The sequence below is a fragment of the Lepisma saccharinum genome, chromosome 1, assembly GCF_977018435.1.
Source record: "Lepisma saccharinum chromosome 1, izLepSacc3.1, whole genome shotgun sequence".
Classification (NCBI taxonomy): domain Eukaryota; kingdom Metazoa; phylum Arthropoda; class Insecta; order Zygentoma; family Lepismatidae; genus Lepisma; species Lepisma saccharinum.
In genome coordinates, this window is record NC_139229.1 from 146,448,926 (window position 1) to 146,474,443 (window position 25,518).

Below are 25,518 nucleotides of genomic sequence, written 5' to 3' on the forward strand. Positions count from 1 at the left end.
ATCCCTACTTCCAACAAGTTTGAGTAAATTCCGGAATGCTCAATGAGAAGAAAATTGATAGAAATTTGGCATCACTTAATACGCGGACTTTTGTAGGCTAGTAGAACATGTCCCATACCGTACATAAGAAAAAACAGTACTATAAAAATGATTGGGTAAAGGACATTTTTTATTTGTGATGAGACTAAAACTAAGAATTTATCACATATAATAGAATATCTTATAGCGATAGGTATTTACGTGGACGTTGTAGCAAATTTAAAATTTACTGTTTGGTGCTGGACTTATTGCAATATGTAACATCTGCGCGCAAGACCAAGAGTGATTCTGATTGTGAGAAAATATAATGCACGCTATTGAGAAGTTGTGAATAATGTACTAGGCCTATATATCTGGCGCAGCTTTCTTACTTATATAATTTAAGTTACTACTATTTCCGAAAAATGGAAGCGGATGAATGTGTGTCTGTTTCCCAAGAGGAACAGGTAAGAGTAAAGCTAATTACCATAATTTGATCTAGACCTACTGTCGGTTTTCCAGTGCGAACTTTGCACATAATAGCAAATTGAAATTGTTCATGTAGTGCACACGTTGAATTCTTTATTAGTAGACATCTGTGGTGTACTTGTTTAAAACTATCAATGAGTTTTTCGTCCATCGTGAGAACACGCCGAGATACATATCGGTTCATACAGATTCTCAATTCACTAGAGTTGTCATTAAAACGAAATAGAAATAAAGAGTTCGATGAAAAGTGTTGAATCCAGCCACTTTTCTCCAGGTGATATCGAACTCCAACGGGGGATAATGTCATAGGCACTAATATTGTGAAATGACCTCTTACCTCTGATTTGCAATTAAATTGCAAAAGTAAAAATGCTGACCAACGTAACGTTTACGTTTGTACTTGATACAGAGTTTGAAGAAGACCTTGCGAGAAGGTTGAAACGTTACGTTTAGTTTATGTTTTTAATAAAATAAATTACTGCCTAGGTCAGCATTTTTAGTTTTATATATCATGGAAACAAGGCTTAAAGGTATTATAATTAAAGGTACTATTATCGTATGAGGGAAACACCTACGAATCATATATTTCGGACTTCTTTACATTGCTAACGTGTTATTTTCGAATGCGGACCATTTCTTAAGGTGAAATAATGCATTTCTAACTAAGATAATGTCTATTTCTTCTATTTACGAGTACTTACTGTTACGTGTTGTTTCGAATCTGTAACACATTATGGCCGTGATAGCGCACTGATTTAGGGGGCGTTCTGAGAGTGTTTTGTCGATTTATGCAGTGTTGCAACCTCGTTCACCGGAAAATATCTACTTTCGTGCCCAGATTTGAAATTATGCTAATACGTCGCATTTACGTGTAGAACTTGTAAAATAACCTTGCGATTTACCACGTTCATTGTCCATACACAGCAATTCGGAACCATCTTTCTTTCGCAATTCGTTAATGCTCTTCCTTTATGCACAACAATCTTGCAACCTTGAATATTGACGTCAGACGAGGAATGCCTACGTGGTTAGGTTAGGTTCAATTAGCATAAATACAAAGAAAAATTAATATTTTTGCTAAGAGACGCGTTACCTTGTATTGCCTAACATGAAAAAGCTCTCTCCTGTGACGTCAGAACACAATGTTGCTACAGTGTTGTGCGATAAGTGACACCCATTCGGGGAAAATGGCTTGTTCCGTGGAGCTGCTGTTCTTACGGTAGGGTTACGTTACGTTAAGAAAACATAGTTTATTTAGTTTTTTTATCGATTTCCATACATGACCACCAATTATTACATGCAGATTCGTGATTAGGAGGTCTCTAGTGAGTAGGCGAAATTTCATAGCAATTGGAGAGTGGTCCGGTATTGTAAACGCGTTCCAAAAAAAATTAAAAATACTCGACATGTGGTTCTAGTGAAAACACGGCGAGGCTGAAACACTGGCTACGGGGTTGCATCATCTTAACACATGGAACATTGCACTCTCATGCAGAAAGCAAATGGTGGGAGCAGAAACAGCGTGTCGGACAGAGATTTTCGCAGAAAACAACATGCATTCACATTAAAATGGATCAAATCTATATTCAGGAACTTCCACAACGCTAAAGAAAATGATTTCCATAAGTACTTGCTCCTGTAAATTTGAAGGAAATTTGAAGGAATCCGTTTCCCTCATACAATAATGTTACCTAATTAAATTGCACTTGTATGAAATTAAGGTAACAGTTCGTTATATCGGAGACACATTAAAATCGGATATTTTGTGTTTCGCATGGGTCGTACTTACCACTTTTGTATTGCAGAACATTGTCAAGGTGCCATTATGCTTTTTACACGAAAGCAAACACAATTTTTTACATTAAAAGTTTAGTATCCCTGAAACGTCTGAAATTCCTTTATTTTCTTCTTTTTCACATTGGTACTTAAGTATTTTGCATTCCTAAGGATTCTTGAAGATGCCATTTCGTTTTTTTCATGCAAATAATCTCAATTTTCGACGTATCGAGTAATTCTTATTTGTTCATTTTTGCTTGCGCTACATGCAATATGGCAGAGAAATCTTGACTAGCGTTGTCCATGATCAGTGGTTATGCAGTGTTGCAACCTTCTTCATCGAAAAATACCTACTTTTGTGTTACTTATTTTGTATTTTTTTTCAGGTTCGAAAACCCCACAAACCATTCATAAATTGTCCCACGAACCATGCACGGAAAGCCCCACAAACCAATCATAAATAGCCCCACGAACCATGCACGGCAAGGTTAGGTTAATTTATTTATTTCCTTCAACAGAGAAAATTTCTTCTTTTACAGAAGGTAGCCAATACAAATACAAAAACAAGAGAAACACATAATATAATACAGTGAGACATAAGACAGGTAGAACACATACACAAATATAATTTTGATTTATTTGATTTAGTTTATTTTACTTCGCGTTTTGTGCCTCTTGGCTAATTTGCGAAGATGGGGATGAGTGATGAAATGATGAAATTGATGAATGGACATTCACAAACAACCAAGCCCGACCGGGATTCGAACCCGGGACCCTTGGACACAAATATAATGTAATATAAATTACTAAACTATACTATAGAATCAAATAACACTCAATTAGCAATTTAGAAGCGCTTCACCCAAAACAATACAGAACAAGACAAAAAAAATGTCATTTTTATTCATATGCATTGATATATTGCTAAGTATAACACTAAATCTTATAATTATAATTTATGTTGTAAACACTTGTCTTAATATTTTTTTGTACTCATTGATTGAGATACTAAAATCAAGATTAGATTGCAATATAGATATTTTGTTGTATGTAAAGGACATTCTAAATAGTGGCGAATTCTTGAATCTTTCTGTTTTAGGAATATCATAAGACATCAATTGCCGCAGCCTTAAGCCACATTTCTTTGCATTTAAACTTATCTTTTGGAGAAAAGTAGGGTTATCTATGATGCCAGTCATTGTTTTGTACAGAAATATTTGTTGTGTTATTTCCCTTCTATTAATGAGACTTTCATAATTAAACTCATTAAGTAGGTCATTGTATGATAAGTTATTATAGTATGATGGTACATTATACTTTTTGTAATACAAATATCTTAAAAATCGTTTTTGAATTCTTTCAATTACCAACTCCTGGGATTTATAATATGTAAACCAAACATTAGAACCATATTCAAGCTTACTTCTAACTAATGCATTATACAAGAGAGAAATACTGTCTACATTAGTTAGATTCCTCGTATTTCTTATAAGAAAACCTAATGACCTAAATGCATTGTTTACCATGTATGATACATGTTTGTTAAACATCATATTACGATCCATAATAATGCCTAGGTCCTTAATAAAATTTATTCTTTCAAGCTCTTCTCCACACATAAAATAGGAGATTTTAGAGGTATTTATTTTACTTGTTAACTCCATAAAAGAACACTTCTTGATATTAAAATTAAGGTCATTGTTTATACTCCACTCATACACCATATCTAAATCTCTTTGAAGTTTCCTAATGTCTCCATCATTATTAATTTGTTTATAAATCTTTATGTCATCAGCATACATGAGACATTTAGAATATTCAATTTGTAATGGTAAATCATTTATAAACAATACAAAAAGTAGTGGACCAAGATTCGATCCTTGTGGTACACCTGACTTCACAATATATTCAAACGACTTGGATTGTCTATAGGTTACATATTGTTTTCGACCATTAAGATATGAGGCCATGAGAGCAAGAAAATCACTAGTCAACCCGAAACTTGAAAGTTTGCGTAATAAAATATTGTGATTAATTGAATCAAAAGCCTTAGCAAAATCAAGATAGATCGTATGTATAGGTAATAGATTTTGAAATGCTGCATGAACATCTTGAACAAAATTAATTAAATTTGTTGTTGTTGACCTTCCAGGAATGAAACCATGTTGATTTTCATTTATGTAACATTTACTGTGATTCCAGATTCTTGTGTACAATACTTGCTCTAATATTTTGACGGGCGCACAGAGAATTACTACAGGTCTATAATTTTCTATTTTACAGTTGTCTCCTGACTTAAAAATTGGGCAAACTCGAGTTGTTTTCCAGATATTCGGAAAAGTTTGATATTTTAGAACTAAATTGTATATAAAACAGAGTGGCTTCTTTAGTATCTCTGCACATGCCTTTAATAAATAGGGTGGAATTTTATCAGGACCACTAGCTCTCTTAAGTTTCAATTTCTTTACAGCATCAAAATATTCTTTATCAGTAATTATATGATTTGATATAGAATATGATACATTCATTTTAACATCATCATGAATATCATATGAGCTTATACCTTTCGCATATACAGATTTAAAAAAAGACGCAAAACTATTTGCTACACTTTGACTTGTTTCTAATTTTCTATTTTCAAAAACCATAGTCTGTTTAGTACAGTTATATCTCCCTCTTTTATTTTGTATAAAGTTCCAGAAAGATCTTGTATTATTTTTAATATTTTCTTCGGTTTCTTTAACATACCTAGAATAAGCCCTTCGTACCATTGTTTTAACTATTTTTCTTGTTTCTTTATATAGCATGTTATTTTCTTCAATGCATTTCGTGGATTTCCCAATGTCTTTCATACATTTCCTATAATACTCTTTTAATTTTAATCTTTCTATAATCTCTTTTGTAAACCAACAGGGATATTTATTATTCCTGTAAAATTTTCTTTTTGGTATAGTTGAATCAAATACAAAATTTATTCTATCATAAAATAAATTAATAGCTGTTTCCACATCCTTTAATTTATATAGAGAATTCCAATCTGTATCGCGCAGCATTTCATACAATTTTGGGAAATTAGCCTTACAAAAATTATAATCCAATACCACTTCATTTTTTGTATTATTTCCTCTTTTTCTTAGATTTAATTTCATAATTAGAGCTGGATGGTGTAGATCTTCTTTAACAAGGGGTAGATCCTCTTTACTTACTACCATGGTACTATCATCATTAGTTAGTACTAAATCTAATGTTCTATTGTTAACATTTCGAACATCATTAATAGAGTGTAAGGAGTACAAATTCAAAAAATTATCTAATGCTCTATAACAAGGCCCCCCTTTTTGAAGTTCATATGAAGAATCAATTATTAATGGGAGATTGAAATCCCCAGCAATTATTACATTACTACCTTGCAATTCATTATTTTCAAAGAAATCGTAAAATGCTGTGTATTGATCAATACCACTGTTTGGTGTGAAATATACGGTAACTATATAATAAACTACATTTTTTAGATTTACTTTGACACATAAAGAATCAAAATTATCGTGCAGAATAATATTCTTAGACATAATATTTTGCTTAATTGCTATAAGTACTCCTCCACCTCTATTCCGATCTAACCTATCATGACGATAAATTCTATAATTATCAGTAAATAACTCATTGCTATATACACCTTTATGTAGCCAAGTTTCAGTAATAATAACTATATCACAGGGCATGAAATTTCAAGTTTGAAATCAGTCGCCAGACTAAAATCTTTGGTCGCCACTATTTTATATTGATAAATAATAAAAATATGAGCAATTATTAAATATTAATGTTTGTGTAGCGCTGTCGTTCTGCACTGAAGTACCACTTATCAATCGCAGCTGCTGGGTCAAACTCTCTCAGGGAGGATGGGGGGGTTCCGTTTACGGAAACTCTGAGCAAATCATCCAGTGTCTCAGTCTTCAAAGAGTTCCTGTAAGTAGTGTTGAGTCTGTTGTGACAGCTGAAACCTCCCTCACATGAGGCTGTGCTCACTGGTATAACAGCACAAAATGTCAAAATCTGGAGCAAGTTGGGGAATCTTGCTGATCACTCTGCACTGTGGATCTTCTCCAGCGTCTGATTCAAAGATGGAGAAGGAAACAAAAGTTTGTATTCTGTCCACTCTGCTGACAGAACATCCATTTTCTCATTATAAAGGATCGGGTTAAAGTATATGTAGATCTTCTTTATTTCTTCTATCCCAAACTGAAGAATATTTTCTTTGGGAGGCCAACCCAAGGTGTCGAAAACATGCAGAGATGCAATCGCATCTGTTGACGACGGCAATGTTTCTGTGATGTACACCTTCGCATTGTTAATTAAGTTTCCTCTAACAGTCTGAAACTCTTGCACATCCCTGATCTTCCCTGAAATGGATACATGGTCCAAGAAATCTTGTTCGCTTGGTCCAACATTAGATTCCAGGTCAGCCAAAACTGAAACACAGTGTTCAATTCTTATTTTCAGAGATGAAATCAAAAGATTCTTATTTTGTAGTGCCACGCTTAAAGGGTTCAATTTCCCGTAGAAATCCAAAAGGAAGTACAGAAGCTTAACAAATTTAAATTGCTTCAAACTTTTCAGCAAATCCTTAGCTTTAGCGCCATCATTGTCTTTTCATGGGCCACCTGTTCAAGATGGGTCACAACAGCTTTCCATGATTGCAAGAGAGCTCTTTTTGCACGTTCTTTGCTGGCTAACCACCTAATAGTGTGGATATCACTCAGTTTTAAAATTTCTTCTATAACTTCTGCCGTTTCTCTCAAGAGGTGAAGTCTTGAGGCGTGTTTGACACACATTTGAAACAACGAAATTTTAGTCGCCAGCCCAAAACTTTTGGTTGCCAATGGCGACCTGGCGACCGGAAATTTCGCGCCCTGCTATATCATATTCATTTGCAATGTTATTTACATAAAATTCTTGTATCTTTGTGTTGAGCCCCCTTACATTTTGATAGTAAATTGTGACAAAATCTTAAGTAATCGCTTAAACTCTGCAGTATGTGTTAACAGATGTACATCTAAATCGAACCATGTAAAAATTGCATTTGTAGCATGATAAAATCTCAATAAAACAAAAGGAACTTGGGCCAACAAGGGTGTGGTTGGAAACACTAACCAGGGGTTTCATCATCGAACTTTTGCAACATTTGATTCACGTAGTGGAAGTACATAGAGGCAACAGCTTTCGTGCATTGGAGAGACATTTATCTTCAAAAATATATTACCGGCGAAATAAATTAAGTGATGGCAAGAACCCACTTCCACGACCTTTCAAAAGTGTATGGAAAATCAGTTTGGTAAGTACTTTCTCCTGTAAAATTGAAGAAATACGTTTCGGGTATACTAAAATTTTACACAAATGTGTTACCGCTACCCGTGCATAATGTACAATTTGCACACGTGACGAACACGATAGTAGGTATTTTTCGGTGAAGAAACACTGCATACCTACAATGGGGTAAAATTTGAGTATGCCCGAAATTGATTTCTTACTTTTTACATAAGAAAGTACTTAACGGAAATCATTTTCTTCAGCGTTGTTGAAGTTCGGGAATGTGGTTTTGATCCATTTTAATGCGAAATCAATTGTTTATCTGCGAAAATATCTCTCCGACACACTATTGCTGCTGCCACCATTTGCTTTCTGCACGTGAGCACAATGTTCCGTGTGTTAGATCGCGTAACCCCCTATTAAGTGTTTCAAACCACGCCGTGTTTTCGCTACCAGGTGTGCCGGGTAATAATTCTTCATTTCGTCGCTGGAAGCAATGGTTCGTGAACAGTCTCAACTGTTACGTCAGTGTGTTGCCAGGACAGTACCTGTCAAAATGCCGTGGATGTGCAACCGTGTGCATGTGATCGTGATATTGGGTTTGTGTGGGAAACATGTTGCCCTTCAAACCAAATAAGGAGCATGTGCGGCACATTCTGCTTTTCTTGTTCAATCAAAAGAAAAATGCTAGTGAAAGCCATCGTATCCTTGTGGAAACATACAGTGACAATGTCCTAACGCAAGACATGTGTGTGCGTTGGTTTCGAAGATTCAAAAATAGTGATTTCGACTTGAAAGACAAAGATCGCCTGGGCCAGCTGAAAAAAATTCCAAGATGTCGAATTGCAAGCACTGTTGGACGAAGACGATACACAAATGCAACAACATCTGGCAGAGAAGTTAAATGTTGGTCACCAAACCATATCTGATAGTCTTCATGCCATGGGAAAGATCCAGAAGGCAGGAAAATAGGTCTCACATCATCTGAACGACAGACAAATGGAAAAGCGAAAAGCAGTGTGTGAAGTGTTGCTTTCTCGGCATGAAAGAAAGTCTTCCTTGCATCGGATAGTGACTGGGGACGAAAAATGGATCTACTTCGAGAACCCAAAATGCAAAAAGTCATGGGTTGACCCAACTTTTGCTTAGTATTGGCTAGTCCTACAAATACAATATTGTGTGAAGCTCTTTGTCTCTGTTTTTAAAATCCATTATCAATTCACATCGCAAATCCGATTTTATACAGATTTTATTCTATGGTGTAAAGATGTACGTGGAACGATGCAACACCTCACACAGCATTGTCAGTTGAACTGTTGAAAGAGTGGGTTGTCACTGCTAGTTCCTTACATTCTCGATCACGTCCATTTTGGAGGTGATGTGATCAGCACCATGCTCTGACTGCCTCTACCCCTCCTAGTGTTGCCACCATGTACCTATTGATTTGAGGCTGAGTGAACCCAGGAGCTGCTTAATACGGGGACAAGGCCAGAAAAATTCCAACCTTAGGTAACCCACCCTGGGAATCGAACCTGGGTCTCCCGCATGCCAGTCAGACAGCCCACCAACTAGACCACTGCGGTTTTAGCATATTTTTTTTGAAAAGTTTAAATTTTACATGTAACAGTGAGTAAGAAGCAACACTTCAAGCAACGTGTGACAATTATGAGTCCAGGGTAGAATGTGTGGGTGAAGGTCTGATTTTTAAAATTTGCTCGGACAGTATGGTTGAATTGACATACCATTTCTTCAGAACTATACATGATATTAGAGGTATTACATACTCAAATTTCAAAACAGCATATCCATTGTTACTATTATTAACAAGCAGTTTGTTTCCCTTTTGTTGTTATGGGATAAATGATAAAGGGCGGCAAGAATTTACAATATTAGAACCTTCCGTAATTTCTATCCTACTTCTTATACTCACGAAATACATAGTTGCGATGAATTATCAGAAGTTAACATATGGGGTCATGTGTAAAAATTGTTCATTAACATGTAGAAGTTGTAAAATAAGCTTCTCAATTTTCACAATCATTCTCCGTTTACAAGCATTGAAAACCATGTTTGTTGATATGAACAATTGACATTCGCAATCAAAATGGCATCTTCCGTGAGGAAAGTTTGCCTTTATAGTGCTACGAAACTAACATTTTTTTATCGGTCTGTGATCGCAATTGGCCCACAAACCATTCACAGATAGCCCCAAGAACCATTCTCGGTAAGGTTAGGTTACGTTAGGTTAGGCAAACAGTTAAAATTTGGGGCCGTAGAACCATGCATGGGTAGCCCCATGAACCATTCACGGTAAGGTTAGGTTAGGCAAGCATAGTTAAAATTTGGGGTTGTAGTAATATCAGGAATATATATATTTCGTTCTGAAACTTACAATATTGCGATAAACATTGTTTTCGTGGAGAAATCCCGGGTTTCTGTTCCGATCACGGACCACTTAATTTAGCTTTTTTTGCAATTTCTATATGACCCCCAAATTTTTACTTGAAATTCGTGATTGCGAGGCCTCAATTAGTGAGTATGCGAAACATTAAAAAAATCAGGGAGGGGTCGAGTATTGTAAATTCCCTAAAGGACTATAACTCCTCAACTACCACTTTTTTTCACTGATATATTTCACTTTTATATGTAATAATGAGTAAAGAGCTACACTTTAAGCAACATGCAACAATTAAGGTTCCAGGGGGCGAAGTTCCAAAATTATAAATTTTCCAGAATTTCAGTTTCTTTTGCTTTCTATTTTTTATGTGGGGGACATGGACATTACATGAATGGTCTTTTATCGTGCATCTTCCCTAAGTTCCATCCAGCATCCATAGAACCGACACTAAAGTGAAATTTCAGAAATTGTTTGGTAAACTGGCAACACTGCCACTTACACTTTTTTTTTTTAATCCAAGGAGTATCAATCTGTTTTCAACTTTGCATGGTTGCAGGAATGTACAACTGCTACATACTAATTTTTTTTCCATTTACTTTGGTCTATTGTGGGGGAAAGAGGTGCCATTTTGTTTTTAAGTTCCATTTTCTTCTTCCCTTAACACTCATTAATGGAAGGCACAATGCTAAAAGCACTGTCTTTAAGAAAGATAACAAAACCCATTTCATTCCTCTACGACAATTTATTCTCGAGCTTCATTTCTTCTCCTTTGCAGCAAGTTTGAAAAGCACACGCGTGAAAAGGCCCTGTCCGAAGAGGCTTTCCTAGCCTGTGAGACTCCCGTCTTCTAGAGGTTAATCAGGGAAGTGTATAGAGTGAAGTTAGTATTGAAAACATGATACTAGCTATATTTATGTAAAATTGTAAATACGTGGGTTGGAAATTTAATAGTGGCAACTATTTATTCTCAAATTATATCTCTGTGAAACTTTTACAGCCTTTCGATGTAGTCACCAGCATTGTGTACAACTGTTGCCACCGATGTAGAAGTCATAGTATTTCTGTAGCAGTGATCTTATGTTGATGATTTGAATGGAGTGGTCTATTGCCTAAAGAATCTCTGGAATAGTTAGGAAGCTTCATCTTAGGGATTGGGTTTTTGAAGGAAGGGAAGACATGTGTATGGAGGATGCCTTCATTATGAGGCAAGCAATCATAAGAATAATACTAGGTGTTTTGCTGGACAATGTGTCAAGAGAAGGTACATGGCGTGTGATATCCAAGATGGTCGCCACGGAGGTTCTGAGCATAAAATGCTGTCCATATCCTGATTTAGTTTGTTTATTAGAATTTTCCAGAGGTATTATCTGTTAATAAATAGCAAGTAAAAATATAATTTTTGTAACTACAGTAGTGTCCAAAAGTTAAGCATGACGAGTATATGAGAAAATGTGTTATTGATGAAGTGTCAGAACTGCACAAAACATAGTGAAAATTAATCAAAACGTTAAGTGAATTAACAATTGCTTTTAGTGTGAAGACAAAAAGGTCCAAAAAATAGAAAATTGAAGATCGCCATCATTACTTTTGGCAGTAAACCATTACTTTTGGCAAAAACTGTTACTTTTGGAAGCATAATAACAAAATTGGGCCCTGAACGAATGGGGGAACATGCTCTTCACAGATCAGTCCACATTCAGTGTGCAAAATGATTCCCGTCACACAATCATGTGGAGAGAACCTCAAGAACGATTTAATCCCAGGAATACCGTGGAAAGTGATCAGTTCGGTGATAATGGAATACTAGTGTGGCCAGACATCACGTTAAATGGACATACAGAGCTCCACCTTTTTGCTGGAGGTACTTTTACTGCTCAGAAGTACAGAGACTAGGTACTTCAACATCATGTGCAACTTTTCAGAGGCCCAGTCGACCCAGATTTAATCTTCTAGGATGATAATACATGTGCGCACCGAGCCAAATTGTTTGATGACTTTCTTGAAGATGAAGAAATCACCGCGTGGACTGGCCACCGAGGTCTCCAGGAATAAATACTGTAGTGCATTAAGGAGAAGAGTTGCAGCCTGCCAGCCTCCACCAAAGACATTTTCAGAGCTCCGCACTGCTCTTCGTGGGGATGGAACCAGGTGCCTGTAGAGCTCTTGAACCATCTTTTACGTCGTTGCAAGGCTGTCTAGCTGTTGGGGATGATCACGCCCCATACAAGCATGTTTTTCTTGTTAAGGAAGCGATCTTCAATGCAGTGCAAGATTTGAAAAAAAAACTGTAAGAATATTTTTGGTTCAGTTTTTAATTCTGAACAAAATATGTCCTTATGCAAAATTGTCAAAAACCAATATTAAAGGAGTTATGATTGATTTCTTTTGTTGGTGCGTGAAGCAGCGGCCATCTTGAATTTATGGGACCCTAGAAAACTTAGGCCCGGTATGCCAGATGTCTACCCAAGATTTTTTTCCTTTCTTTAGGCCTGCCCTAACAGGATCAAAAGAGAAAACTCGTCCACCTCAAAATTTCTTCGGGTCTTATGGTCAGGGCCTGGATTAAATAAGGACAAAATTGATGCGCTATGGAATGAAGTGGCACAGGAGATGAATTACATTGCAATTACATTACGTGAAAAAAAATAGGCTTATTACAAATTATCTTGTAATGTACAAAACATACCATAAATTGTACAAGAAAAACAATCTTCGGGCCAGTTCGATATTTATTGCTCGAATAACTATGTGGTTGCAGAATGTGAATTAAACTTTTTCTTTTTTTGGATGGGGGAGCGCTTAAAGTGAGCCAAAATGGACCGGAACTCCATTCTGGCAAAATTTGGTTCCTGCTGCAACATTAGACATATATTGCATATATTTAATGCACTATACAAAAGTCCATTCTTTGTTACATTAATCCTTGTAAAGAATAGATGAAAGGAATAAGAGAAAGTTCTTGTACTAAATTTGTCTCCTGTAGGTGGGCAGAAATGTAGAAAAAAAAAAAAATATTGCGATGAGTGCTGTTTGTTTAAGATGCAAATGAGAACCTAATTTCCTGAAATAACAGATGTGATTGATCTTGTGTTTATGCATTTACTTTGGATGCAATAATAATACGAATCACATGTATGCATGATCATTTATATACCACAATATTTAGAGCAGTTCTTAGGATAAACACAATAACAACAAACCAACTTGTAGAGTACCGAAAACTTTCTGTCCAGAAAAAAGCACTGATAACAATAGTAAATATTTCTTTTGTTTTGTCGGAAACAAAGTGACTCGTCATGTGTCGCTGTGTGTCACGTCGTGTTGCGTTGCATCGCATTGTGACTCAGCGTGTCAGATCCGGTGTGCGGCTGGCCTAAGTGAGAAACACTGGTTCAGTTTCATGGCATATATACAGCAGTGTTGCCACTATTAAATTTCCAACCCACATATATTTTCCAATCCCCCACGCAAAGTGTGAGAAAAGTTTCCATACACACATTTTGTTTTTCATTCCAGGCATAATGTATGTAATGAGGCTTATAGTAAAGATCTTTTATTCTATCATTTTTCTTCACTTACTGGTGGCACATCCTTGTGGGCCTTTAATCCAGCTCTCTTAGCTAGTCCACTCACCATACTTCCTCTCTTCATGGAATAATTCAGCTAAGATCTGAGAGAATGTTCAATAGAATTCCCAGTGTCTGTGGCATTATAGGAGCTCATTAATGAATCTGGTCCAAGTTCCGTATTAAAATAAAACAATTCACAACTTGGACCAAATTTAAATTGTGCGAGAGAAATGGTTCCAATTCTGTTACAGAACCCAATAGAACCCATTAGAATTATGGGTTTTTAGACCTTTAAAACCCTGATTTTGAGTTCAATTCGTGAAATTTCATTTTCTTGTTGTAAATAACTAGTACAGTATGTGTTTTTTAATGTTCATGTGTTTTCTGTATCACGTGCATCATTAAGACCATGAGGGAGGGTTTCTGCAAGGGTATTCTCTGCAGCAGCTGGGGAGCACTTGTATTAATTACATGGAAAAGTCATAGAATTTGTTTTTGCCAAAATGGGCAGGCATCCTCTCAACAAGGCTTCTATTCATTATCATTTGTTAATTCCTCAACTATTTGTCTGATCTTTAATCAATATTTTTTTCCATAGTTTTCAGAGTATACCCCACTTCAGCGCCCTGATACATTCAGCACTGCCAGGCCATCAGCTCCTGCCTCTGCAACAGCCACCAATGTGGAAGATAGTGAAGAGAGTGACGAGGAGGAATCGTCAGACAGTGACAGTGATAGTGACACAGTTTTCAAAAGAAAAAAGGCAAAGAAACCCAAGTTGAATGGCCACCATGTTGAAAGTTCAAGTAATCAGTGCAAGAAGAACCTTGACAAGTTCAAGATATGGAGCGCTGGACTTCAAGAAGAAGTTCTCACGGAAGGCCTGACGACGAACTGTGAACTCAAGGGAGGACTGTTTGAACGCACCAGGGACGTCGAATCTTACAACTACAACTTGCCATTCTTGTTGGGCGAGAGACCATATCCGAAGAAAGAGCCTCGTGTTCCATACAGCAACGATGAAGATGGGAGAAGTGTTCCGGAAAACAAGTTACCTACTAACAAAAGAAAGTTCAATGAACGGAATAAGAGGAAGGAGAGGGAGAGAAGGAAATTCGACAATGCAGGAGATGACAGTTTGGACATACCAAGGGAAGTTTTGGACTTGTCCGTGTCAAGTGATGATGTTGATGAAGCTGTTGCTTCTGATATAGCAAATAAATTGTTTGAACCTAAGCAGGATCTTATAGGTAAGTGTTTTTCAGCTGGTCACATTCTTGCCACTGTAATTGATAATGAAGTCAGCATTTTAGAAAAAAAGAAAGTTATAATTTGGCATGCTTTTCTTGGCCCAGTATACTGATAGAGTATTGATATGAGGGAGAGTCCGAAAATAAGTTTCCTCTGGTGACTGTGGACAGATGGGAAGGAAAAGGAAAAAACGTAAATGAGAAAAGGAATAGCATACTTACTTTATTTTTTCACATAGGAACCCCGGACATTCAGACATTTGTCATACCGCTTGATAAGCTTCAAGAAACCCTCTTGGAAAAAATGAGTGTCCTGTATATGGAAGAATGTGTTGCACGAAATGTGTCACCTCAGCATTGCTACCAAAGCACCTTCCTCCGAGAGCCTTCTTCAAAGCCGGAAACAGATGGAAGTCACTCAACGCGAGATCGGGACTGTTCGGCGGATGGGTAAGGTGCTCCCAACGAAGGGTTGCAAGATGGTATTGCGTAGTCCTTGCCGAGTGCAGTTTCGCATTGTCATCCAACAACAGCACTCCAGATGTGAGAAGGCCAGGCCGCCTACGCCGAATAGCCTGCTTCAATTTGGACAGGGTGTGACGGTAACGTGCAGCGTTGATGGTTCCTTGTTCCAAAACGTACAGCTACAAGACAGCTTGGGCATCCAAAAAAACTGTGAGAAGCACCTTACCTGCCGAGGGAATTGTCTTGAACTTCTTCCGGACAGGAGATGATGGACGTTTTCACTCCATTGATGCAGCCTTCGATTCGGGTGTGCTGTGGTGGGCCCGTGTTTCATCCCCCATCACAATCTGAAAGAGAAACTCATTTATTTCCCCGTGATAACGCATGAGATGCTCCAAACTGACTCCCATGTGCTGGTCCAGATGTTCGTGGTGAGTTGACGGGGCAACCATCATGCTGACACTTTCCTGTACTGAAGCATGTTGTGGATTGTGAGCTCGCGCATGGCCTATTCCCAGTTCTTCAGCGACGTCATCAATGGTGATACACGCCTGTTCGCTTTAATCATGTCATCCACCAACCTGAAGTTTTCGTCTGTAGGGGACGAACGCGTCCGACCAGGTCGTGGTGTGTCCTGCACTTGCTCATGCCCCTCACTGAATTGGCGACACCATCTCTGCATCATTTGTTTCAACATCACTTCTGGCCCATACACTTCCACTAGGCGGTTATGAATTTCTGCTCCCGATACTCCACGTGCCCATTCATACCGGAGAACCGCTCTCACTTCCTCCTTTGACCACAAATTCAACACGCACCTTCTCTCCATATCTGCCGGGCCACGACTGAGAGGCACCTCCCCTCGTTTGCACACACTACTCTCACGCCATCTGTTGGATCGCGGTCGTACTTCACCCACTGGTGTATGGGTGTCTGTTGTGTTCCAATTTTGCCTGGTTCTCCCCATTGCTGTACAATTTCCCTGGCAAAACTGGGGGGGGGAGGGGGAACTTATTTTCGGACTTTCCCTCGTACAATCATAATAATCATTACTTGTATATTTTTTTATGTATTGCCCATTATTACATTTATCCACATTTGACGTGTATAAAACTACATATAACAGATATGAGACTACATATTGTTTTTTAAGTAATGCATGTTGGCAAGCCTGAATAGAGAGTATTTAGAAGTAAAGGATTCTTGAGTTTCTGAATGGTTAACACTTTTGCCTTTTGCGCAAAGTGTTTCTGGTTCAATTCCCAGTGGAAAGTACATGGAAAACGGTATTACTAAGCTGTGTTCAATAATCCCATATAATTTTTGTTGATATTGATGCAAATTGTGATTTTAGTTGTAGTATTTTTCTGCAACAAATAAACTATTATTATGCACAACACAAATCTATTTTGATAGAGAAGACCTGGAAAAATTGTTAATATCATGAAATACTCACATTATTTTATTTACACGACAAGTTGTTAATGTCTGAAGAGATTTTGTAAAAGTACATACCCAAGGATATGAAACAGAACATCATTCCTTTATCTTTGTTTCTAATCTGGCAAAGCCAATCTGATGATATGTAGTGCTTCTTGAAAAAACACATTTAATAAGTTTTTGTGTAATCTTTGCTGTTGTTCATTGTTTTCCAGAATACTGCAGTTTTAAGGAAATTGCTTATTGTACATTTTTCTTTCGTAGTACCTAGTATTGTACCCAAAGTGAGGTTTTTCAGGCCTATTTAGTATTTTTTTTTAAAATCAAAGAATAAAGAAAAGATGTCATTGCATGATTTATACTGGGAAATGCATGTTAAAACTTGAATAAGTCAGATAATACTAAAATATTTGTATGTCCCAAGAACATCTCATTCATATTTTAAGATGAAACGCAGGGAAAATTAGAATCACATTCTTTTTATACAAGATAAAGGAAAAATTGTAAGTATCCCATCAATCAGGAACACAGTGAACAGTTTTTCCTGTATGGCATCACAGGGACATTATCTGTTCTTCGTGATCCGTTAATTTTGATTTGAAGGTCACCAATATTTTTGTACCCTGTTGGTGTTTAGGAGATAATTGCCATACTGTGAATACATGGATCAGATTTTCACAATTAAAAGAAATGGATCATTTACTTGACACTTACTTTTTAAAATTATGGTAATGCTGTGTCAAACTACCTTATGTTTCTTGGTCAACATTAGTTCCGTGTTTCAAAATTGCAATAGTTATTTTTTTTTACAACTTTAGTGTTTTTACTAGAAAAGAGTTTCTTCTCGGGAATACTTTATATTCAATCAAATTCCTTTTAAGTTACTAACTGTAGAGAAAACTGTTAGAAGGATATACTGGGAGAAAAAAAATAATGTTTGCTGCAAATATGTGGCATGAAATAAAGGATTTAAAAAATGTAAATATAATTTAAATACAGAATGATTCAGTGGAGTTTGATTATTTTGTTTTTGGCAGAAGCTGTAGCTAACTGCATGTGCATCATTGTAAGTGTAATCAGTTCAGACATCAGTATGGCTAGTGCTATAGCACTATTACAGCATTTTTTCTGTGCAAATCTGTACTGCTAAATACCAGGCACGTAATTATCTTATTAGCAATATTCAAACCAGTGGTACTACATTACTTTCTCGGTTCCATAAATCTCAGTCTCATTTACAAGAAAAAATAGGTCACAACAATGTAGTAAATATATTTTCATAACTTTTTTGTACCATCTACTTAAATTCTTATTTTCATAAATTAATTTTTCCATACCAGATGCTTTAAAATTATCATGTTCTACTGAATCACCCTGTATGTTGCTTTAAAGAGACACTTGGTGGATTTGAATAGCATTAGTATTTTATTAATATTTCAGTAAGAGTTGTGGCAACAATTGGGAAAAAGAAGGCAATCGAAATATTCAATGAAACAAAGAAGATTGAGGCTGATGGTGGAATGTTAATAAATGTAAGTGATGAGTGGAAGAGCCTGCCTTTGGATGATGAACCCTGCAGTAAGATGAAATGGTTATATTTGTTTAGCGGTTATTTATGGTGGAAGGATGATACTGTTACAATGTGGTTAATCAGGATAGTTTAGACATTTCTTGTGAGGTTGATTTATTTTCCTGCTCGATCACTGTTTGTCAAATATCTCGCATCGAAACTGAATTCATTTGCAATTTAGCGAAAACATTTTATTTTTCTTATTTTGTCTTGATTTTGATCCTAACATCAATGTTCTTTCAAGCAGCTCTATTGCTTGGATTTAGATGTAGACTTTTTCCACACCAATATGACCACATTACAGGAAATTTGTGTACTTCATTATTCTGATCGGACAAGGTCTGCACAGTTTTATAATTGAGGTGACTTGATTTAATTTTTTGTTCTGCTATCCCTTCAGAATTTCGTTTAGTGACTGTACAGGGTGGCTACTCACCGGGAATTCTGCGTGAATTATTGGCTCCGTTATACATGATTTCTGCTTGAATTTTTCTCCGGAGGTGTGAAAAATTGCAACTTTTATTAATTCAATAGGGTATCTACCTGTCAAGAAAAAGTCAAGAATTTTTGCTATTTTTTTCACAGTATAGTGAATTTACATTGTTATATACCAGTGCTGGGATTTGATAAATTTGACTAAAATTGTATTGAGTTGTGGTTAAGATTTGTTCACTCTGTTTCTTAACATTCTTGTATGCGTGAAGTTTTGTAAAAATATTAAATAAGGTAATGTGGCCATTCCCCATCCAGGATGAAGTGTGAAGCATTAATTCTTTATTGCATTAATAATTAATGCAAGTCTAAATCTCTTGTTAAGTACAGCTTCAGATTTCATCTTTACTAGCCTTGTGGTAGAGGTTTTTCATTGAATAAAAATATATTTTTTCTTAAGCAAGGGGCGATTAAATAAATGTTAAGAAAAAGGGAGTGAAATCAAGGAAAAAGAAAGAAAGGCCAAGAAAAAGTCATGAAATAGTCAAGAATTTTGGATCTGTTATTTTGGTAAACACCCTGTTCAAATACCATTGAATTTATATATATTTATAAATGCCCCAAGGCAAGTTTTTCACGTAGTTTTTATTTTTATTGAGGAAGGAAAAGAAAGCTGTGTGGAAAATAAAACAGAATTCTCTCAATCCGTTTACTTTGTTACTGTCCTTTGCAGAACAATATCTGACAGACGGAAGATAAGATATCTTGAAGATGATTAGGTAAATTTTAGTCTGAAATTCTTATTCAATTAACAAATTTTCGTACATTAGAATATAAACCGTAACATTTGCGACTTCTGTTTGTAGATGTATTTTGAGTGTGAGTATGTGAAGTGGCAAATGTAAACTCTGCACTTTAAATTAAATATTTTAAATAAATGTACCGTTTATTTTAATTGCATTAGAATGTTAAGATGCATTGGAATTACACACCCTTTATATTATTAATATATTTGTGTGCGAGGGGTGAAAAGTGGTAATAGGTAAGATGAAATAGAGAAAACATGTACCCTTGAAAATCGGGAATTATACTTGAATTTTATCGTGGTCCTAGAGTAGCCACCCTGCTGTAGGTGTATATTTACTTACATGTAAGTATTCTTCGATTGGTATTTTTAGTATTTAATTGCAGGCTTCCAATGAACACCTGCTCAATTTCTTATATAATTAACAGAAGTCAAGAATGCATTATTTTTATAAATTATCAACAGTAAAGAGAGTATTTTTAGTTGAATTTGTTTTACAGAAGACATTATAAAGTCTAAGAAAACATTTATTCTTAGGAACATTACATTATTAATTGGAGTCACTTTTAACAACTCTTCTCTTGTAAATAAGTAGTTTGTAAAGGAAACAATTCAAAGCCATGAGAAAGTGTCTAAATATTTTCTGCCACTCATATCTATTGTCTAGGAATTCCTGGAATTTAGGGGAAATTCTTCAACTTTCAAAATGTAACATAATATTTGGGAGTGCCTTTTTATATATATACTCCTGGAACTTGCAGTTAGATATTTAGTGTATGTATCATAGCTGTGTGGTGTGTTTGTGTGAACTACTAACAAATTTTTCTTCCAACTTTTGTGACAGTTATCATCAGGGGTTTATAAAGAATGTTATTTATTCCTTTTACCATATTAGATAATTATGTTCCATGTTTTATGGATTATCCTCTAATTAATATGCATTTTTATTTTAAAGTTCTGGCAATATTTCTGAAAACATGAAAAATTAGCAGAATATATTTTACCAGCAATTACATGCTTTTCCATCAATGTGTGTTTCTCTTTAAAGGTTTACGCAATGCAATCACATCCTAATATTCCAAAATAATAAATAATTCTCATAATATTTTAGAATTTACATATCATCTTTTCTATTAATATATCGAAATCATAACTTTGTTACATTTTGAAGAGAGAGCACTTTGCATGGATAATGCTAATGAACACTAGGTATGGAAGTATATGTATTGGAGTACTACATGGGACCACTTTCACTCGTTCGAGTCTCCCATGCTCCCTCAGTGGTATGGTTGGCAACATCCTGTATTTCAGAGCCTAATAAGCAACACTGTGAACCTAAAACTCATACATAGAAGTGTGCCTCCCCAATGGCACAGTTGTAGCGTTGTCGCCTTGTAATCAAGGTGCCCCGTGTTCGATACCCGGTGGAGGCATATAGTGGTTCGGATCCCACTTTAAACTGTAGGTCCAGTCCCGATTAGCTTTACTGTGCATAAAGTGGACTTAAAACAACAAATCAATCATACATAGAAGGAAACCACTCTATGCAATTTCAATTCTAAATCATAATTCCGTATATTATTATGTAAGAGTCAAGTACAATATATGAAAGTAAGCAATATCTGCAGACCGAAGCATAAAATTGAACCCTTGATACCATGCTGTAGGACCTGCCTAAGCAATTAAGAATATTGTATCACAGTGCAACAAACGTGTACATCATTGTTCACTTACCGAAAAGGATAATCATATTCTGGCAAGTAATAAAGTGCAGTTGTAACATTCAACCGAACATCATTTTAATGTGACAATAATCATAGAAACATACTCCCTCTGTCCCATAATTATTGTCCGGCACACCTTTGTTTGTTGTCTCATAATAATTGCCTGATATTCAAACTGTGACATTGGTGTATACAGAAGAAGGACATGAAACAAGCAGGCGCGTGCCCAGGATTTTCGTAAGGGGGGGGGGGTTATGAATCCAATACATTTTCCAGTTCACAGGTCAAATTTCTTGTAATAAATTAGATAATTAATATACTTGGATTTTACCCCAATGAACGCAATCAATGTATTTGCTATGGATGCTTCATGTTTTTATTGCATCATATAAAAGCACCTGCTTGAATATTTCCAAATTATTAATATTTTATATTTAATTGCTCAAATATAATTTTTAAACAAAAAATATGTACACTCAACATTGTAACAACACTAAAGAGATTAAGACTACTTGATGTCTTAAGGACAGTAATAAATAAGGTACCACAGTTCAACAATTTAAATTCTGAAATTTAGGCACCGATTTCTGTGCGAGTTCTGACAATATGTCGTCACAAGTAACTTTTATATCCCGGTGAATGTTCAGAGCAGCTAACCCATTTAATCTTTCTTCGCAAATGGTATGTCGAAGATAGGTCTTCAACCGCCTCAAAGTTGAGAATGATTTATCATTTGATGTTGTTGTTACCGGGATTGTACATAATATGCGCAAACGTGTGTTTACCCAGGGAAATATTACTTCACTGCATATATCAATTGCTTCAAGAGCATTTACTGGACGTCATTGCATTGCTGCAAGATGACGATACCACAGTTTCATTTCAGTGTGAGCGTCGTCGCCTTGTAATCAAGGTGTTCCGGGTTCAATAACCGGTGGCGGCTAATAGTGGTTCGGATCTCACTTTAAACTTTAGGCCCAGTCCCGATTGGCCTTACTGTGGATTTAAAACATCAATTCAATCAACATTGTACTTGTTGTGGAGATGATTTTGCTAAATATTGTGTACATTTTTGGCATTGTATTATTATATTATTGGTGAAAACATTTGTTTGACAGTCGACAAACAAATACGAACCCCTTCAGTAATTAACATTTTCTACTACAGTGTCATTAATGTGTCATATTCATTTTCATATTAGGTCTATGGAGAGGAATTTTGTATAATGTTAACGTTATGGAACTGCGAAACCAACTGTTGAAGGGGCCACTCCCCCCTTCCCCTCCGAAGCCCAGTACCGCACCACAGGATCTGTCACTGAGCCCGACAAAATCTTGCCACACAGTGCTCGAAATAGAAATTCGTAGCCGAAAAGGGAGGGGATATTTGATCGATTTTGGAGATACGAGGGGGTACATCCTTGTATGGATCAACATGGAGACAATACAGTAGGTGGAGGATGCTCAATATGAAAATTATTCTAATTGGGGGTATGATTTGTGAAACTTTCTTAACTGGAGGCAGCATCCCCTACTTCGACCACTGATGCCAGAAAAGATGCTTTCAGAAAATGAATTTATTACTGCACACGTATATTACTTATTGTATTTGTTGCATTTGTACAAGAGAAATATTCAGAAGATTTGTAAGGAATATTTACAGTTAATAGGATGCCTATCTAGTCTATCCCGTGTCGTAATACAAATTTTATCCCTTTCCTACAAAATAATAAAACTGTCCATGGCAACCGTGATTTTATAATGTGGTTGCATACATATACACTGTATAGTAGCACCAAGCTTTCTGGGACCTCGGAAAATACATGCCACTGCTCCGACGCCAGGGTTTCAAATGCCTTGGTGGATCTATAAGATAGGTAATATCGTTTTTCGAGGGTTCGTGAACAAAACAAAAAGTAAATGATTGTAAAGTCCATTTTATATTCAGATACGTTAATCGGGACTGGACTTAAAGTTTAAATCGGGATACGTACCACTGTGCAATGCACCTTCACAGGGGATCAAACCCAGGACCTCTTTGATTACACCACCATCGGTGAGGCCCCTGAAATCATTGAGGGAACTTGTTCATCTTCATGTTCTCTCGCCCTGCCGAAGTTTATTGGTGAAATAGGGTGACATCCTAAACACGTCTTCCAGACATACACACGCGGGCACCCCCCCCCTCCCCTGCACACACACGATTGTATGCTTACAGCCCATGCTGTGGCCTCCCAGACAAACAATTCTAAATCCGCCTATGGATATATCTGCTATCAAATAATGAACGTCACTTACCTCGACAGTTCCTTGACATAATTTTGCAACAAGGTTTGCAATATCTTCTGTTATGCCTTCTTGTTGAATATCAAGAGTCTGAAAGTTCGCACGTTTCACTCTCGCAATTCGGATGGAATTCCTCTGAACTTAAATCGACCATTTCTATTTGTGGAAGGTGAAGCTTCAACTTCCATTTTTTGTTTCTTTTGGAAATAATCTAATACGTATTTCTCCTCTTTTCTCTATCCATCTTTAGTTCCACGTCAAAAATCTATTACACACGCAGAAACGTAACACACAACACGACCACTTCGACTTGCTACCTTGCAGACTGCAACTCGCTACAACCCCAGTGAACACCTGGACTTGGGAGAAAGATACCGGGCGGTCGAATGTCTGAACCATGCATCCAGCTTGGTCCAGCTCAAATTACGTCACCAGTGTTGACAGGAACCAGTAGTGTCAGTGTCAGTAGTGTTGGCAACTGCTAAATTATTTACGCACAAATTCAAGCGAGATCTTTCACACATGTTACAAGAAAATTCAATAAACTGTAGGCTGGAAATTGGTTGAGAAAAAAATATCTAATTTGTAAAGAGCACAAGAGTAAAACGTATAATATTTTGGCATATTAATTGCTTTTATTTTGTTTATGAACTGACTGCGCCAGTTGGGCTACATAACGCATCCTTCACCCCTCCCTTCCTCCCGGCATACTATTGTACAAAACATCGCTTGCCTCCTTCGTAAAACCATGCTTCGCTACTGCCTGCAACAATTATTATTATTATTATTATTATAATTATTGATATTTTGAAATAAATATGCATCCAGGTGCGAAATAAGATTTCGACTTACTTTGCCTACTAATTGTAGTGATTCAAATCTCACAGAACTTTGCTCTGCTGGCATAAATTGTATAAGAAGGGGAAATAAAGAAATGGGAAGTTAGCAGCACTGTCGTAACAGGAAAGGGAGGGTCATTCTCCTAAGAGGGCCATCGTGGGTGAAAGAAAGGGGAGGAGGGATTCCTTCAGTTCGCATTCCAAGGGTTACGGCTCTTTTCTTGACCATACTGAGAAGGAAATTCTCCTTCCTTTTCAGTGACTAAGGAATGAATGAATGCTTGTGCATTGCTGTAACTCAACTCCAATATTATCAAAAGTAATTGAAGAAGCAAATACGTTTCTCATTGCCAAATGTAAACATTTTACAATATTGGCGATTTATGAAATAAAATGTATTTCTGTTTTGAATTTTTTTAAATGACGAAACCAATGGGGGGGGTTTAACCCCCACCAACCCCCCCCCCCCCCCTGGGCACGCCACTGGAAACAAGGGAATGAGTCATACAACTTTACTGCTCAAGGATCAGTACAAATTGTGCTTTCAATCTGCCTCTTCGTCTGTCATTTCTGTACTACCATTTTGGCATACCGGACTATAATTATGGGACAGAGGGAGTAAAATGTCAGCCTAGGTAGTTTCAGCCCATAATCATCTATTTCGTATTTGCATATCACTGTGTATTGTAAGATAGACAAAACTGCATTTTAACATGGAGATGATGATTATGTTCACTTAATTTTTAATTTCACTGCGTCTTTTACTTCACGATCCATATTTGACGACCCACTACCACAGACAAATGACGGAAACACGTGTGCTAATAGACTTTGAGCATTCTAGTGTATTCCGCTTGTTTGAGCATTTTTCACTTGAGCGTAAGACCTATCAGTTCTGTATGCTATCTAGCGTTGCTCATGTGAACTATCGCACACTCAAGCGAAAAGCTCTTATTGCAACACTCTAATATATATACTTTCTATGTTCTGTTAGAGATTGGTAATGTGTCTGCATTGGCTGATGAAGGCATATCAAATTATCAATAAAATTGCTGATAACCAAATATTACTACAACGTTCACATATTTGAATTAATGAGAATTAATCCTTATAGTTTCTAATATGAAATATTAATCATTTTTCATGAGAAT

The 25,518-nt window shown here is 36.5% G+C and overlaps 1 protein-coding gene across 1 annotated transcript in view; it reads left to right on the forward strand.

The window, feature by feature from the left end:
• Window positions 1–321: 321 nt before the first annotated feature.
• Window positions 322–25,518, forward strand: part of Phax (phosphorylated adaptor for RNA export) — a 34,679-nt gene continuing 9,482 nt past the window's right edge. Inside the window, exons 1-3 of the mRNA XM_083139989.1 lie at window positions 322–485; window positions 14,156–14,807; window positions 18,153–18,244. Of these exons, the coding sequence (XP_082996115.1) occupies window positions 444–485; window positions 14,156–14,807; window positions 18,153–18,244 (786 nt within the window). The 5' untranslated portion in view covers window positions 322–443. The remainder of the gene's footprint in view (window positions 486–14,155; window positions 14,808–18,152; window positions 18,245–25,518) is intronic.